This window comes from Egretta garzetta, unplaced genomic scaffold (genome assembly GCF_000687185.1).
Source record: "Egretta garzetta isolate BGI_Z169 unplaced genomic scaffold, ASM68718v1 scaffold571, whole genome shotgun sequence".
Taxonomy (NCBI): Eukaryota; Metazoa; Chordata; class Aves; order Pelecaniformes; family Ardeidae; genus Egretta; species Egretta garzetta.
The window spans coordinates 191,340-193,292 of NW_009258622.1; the positions used below are offsets into that span (position 1 = coordinate 191,340).

Genomic DNA, 1,953 nt, shown 5'->3' on the forward strand with positions numbered 1-1,953 from the left:
GAAGAGCGGGATCCCAAATGTCTGAGGGGAGCAGTCTACGGAAAAACCCAGGAGAAAGGGGAAAGTATCGCCAGGAGGGAAATCAAGAGGGAGCTGCGCTAGCACAGCCCGGCTGCCGGGGGCACGCCTGGGTGAAATCACTCGCCAACGGGGGGATAGCAGGGCGCCGTAAAGACAACCAGGAGGGTGAAGAGGACAAGGTGTAAAACCACCAATGAGGAGATCTGTAGCTTGGATCTGGGATGGCAGTCCTGGAACTATCAGCGTCCTGTCCCCTCCCGCTCCCTGCTCCTCCTCCAGCTCCCCGGGGGCCAGGAGTGCCTGGGGTGTGGGGAAGAGCATCCCAATCACCCCGGGCAAGCCCACAGGGGAGCTGCTGCCCCCAGAAAGCCCCGGGGCGTTGCGTGGTGGGACTCGGGGTGCAGGGGGGGCAGGAAGCCAAGCGGAGGGCACGGCATGGGAGCTGGCGTGCTGGAGGAAGAGGATGGAGATGCAAGGGGAGCTGGGAAGACGGCAGGAAAACTGGTCTCCGTCAACACACGTGCCGCAGCCTGTCCCAGTTTCCCTGAACCTTCCTTCCTTGTATTGGTTGCAGCCTTGAGAAGGTGCCACAGTGGCTGTGAGGGGGAGGCTTCATAAATCACAGAAATAGCCTATTCAAAAGATTCTTACCCAATTATAACCTCTGAATTATAACCTTCTACAGGGTTTGTGTCAGCTATGTCTGTTCGAGGGTAACAGTCTGGATACTCATGGCATCTCCCCCCTCCGTAGCTCCTTGGGGGGCAAGGAGAGCTCGCCTTGCTCCCAGCCTCCGCACCGCCCTGGCCTCAGGGCTTTGGCAGCCGGGGCCCAAGGCACAAACCCATTTTGTGAAATACCAGGCTGCGGCTCCATCGTTTGCTTGGGTGGAACTTGTACGTGGCATGAAGAAAATTAGGCAGTGCTCGCTGCCAGCTGGCTGTGCTCGACGCTCCTGCTTTCCCAGGGTTTGTGGCTGACGGCCTCCAAGGGACGATGAAGCAGAATTCGGAGCCACGAGATCGGGGATGAGAGGGGCGCGTAGAAATATTCGTATGTGCAGGTGGAAATATTCACATGTGCACACCTTCACAAACGCACGGCCACGTGCACGTGCACTCCATCCACGCACACGTACGCATCCCTCCCATCCCTCCCAGGCTTGGGCACGTGCCGGCGCACCCGCCCTGGGGAGCAGCAAGCAGCAGGGGCACCTCCCAGCTCAGCCCCACCAAAAGCCAGTGATGCCCTGCCGGAGCAGGGAGCAGACGCGGGTAAAAGCGAGGCCGCTCACCTTTCTTCTCCTTTGAAAAGCTCTCCAGTTTCTGGCGGATGGATTTGCTGCCTTTGGGTCCAACTACGAGGAGAAAAGACAGCAAAGGTTCTGCGTCACGAGGCTGCTTTGGTACGGTCTCCCCTTAAAGATGTTCGCCTTCCTGTGCCCTTGCAGGCCGAGCCCGGCCACCGGCGCCCCCGCAGGCAGGGGGACACTGGGGACCTGACGTGGCTGTGGCCCGGAGAGGATGCGTGAGGCCACGTGGAATGGCACGGTGGGCATCAGCCCCCTGGGGCAAACAGCCCCAGAGATGGGCCACCACCCTCCCAAAGCGGAGGAAGAGACCCCCACACACTCGGGCACCTGGGCTGGGGGGGTCCCGTGGCACCAGACCACAGCCGTGGGACTCACCCCCCCCGGCTCAAGCGCAGCCCTCCGTTGGGGCTCACCGATGCCGTACCACCGGGCGCGTGAGCCAGCAAGGCACAGAACCGCAGGTGAGGGCGGCCGGACCATCGGGCCAGCCCGCAAACACGCTGGCATTACAAAACGGAGCCAAAATGAGCCGCAGCTCATCTCCCTGTGGTGCCCTCGCTTGCCGTGCCCCGCCAGAGGGAACGGCTCCCAAACGCGCTGGGAGACTGCAGCCCGCGGGG

The 1,953-nt window shown here is 61.9% G+C and overlaps 1 protein-coding gene across 3 annotated transcripts in view; it reads right to left on the reverse strand.

The window, feature by feature from the left end:
• LOC118453313 (rho GTPase-activating protein 6-like) overlaps positions 1-1,953 on the reverse strand; it is an 8,044-nt gene continuing 6,091 nt past the window's right edge. For 2 of the 3 annotated variants that reach the window (XR_004843236.1, XR_004843237.1), the window contains exons 3-4: positions 1,316-1,378; positions 1-35 (exon numbers count right to left, since the gene is read on the reverse strand). Coding sequence is in view for 1 of the 3 variants with exons in the window: in XM_035903675.1 (XP_035759568.1) it covers positions 1,095-1,378 (284 nt within the window). In the remaining 2 variants the exon portion in view is untranslated. Of the gene's footprint in view, positions 36-597; positions 1,379-1,953 lie in introns of those variants that run through there. The other variant, XM_035903675.1, reaches the window with a different exon arrangement.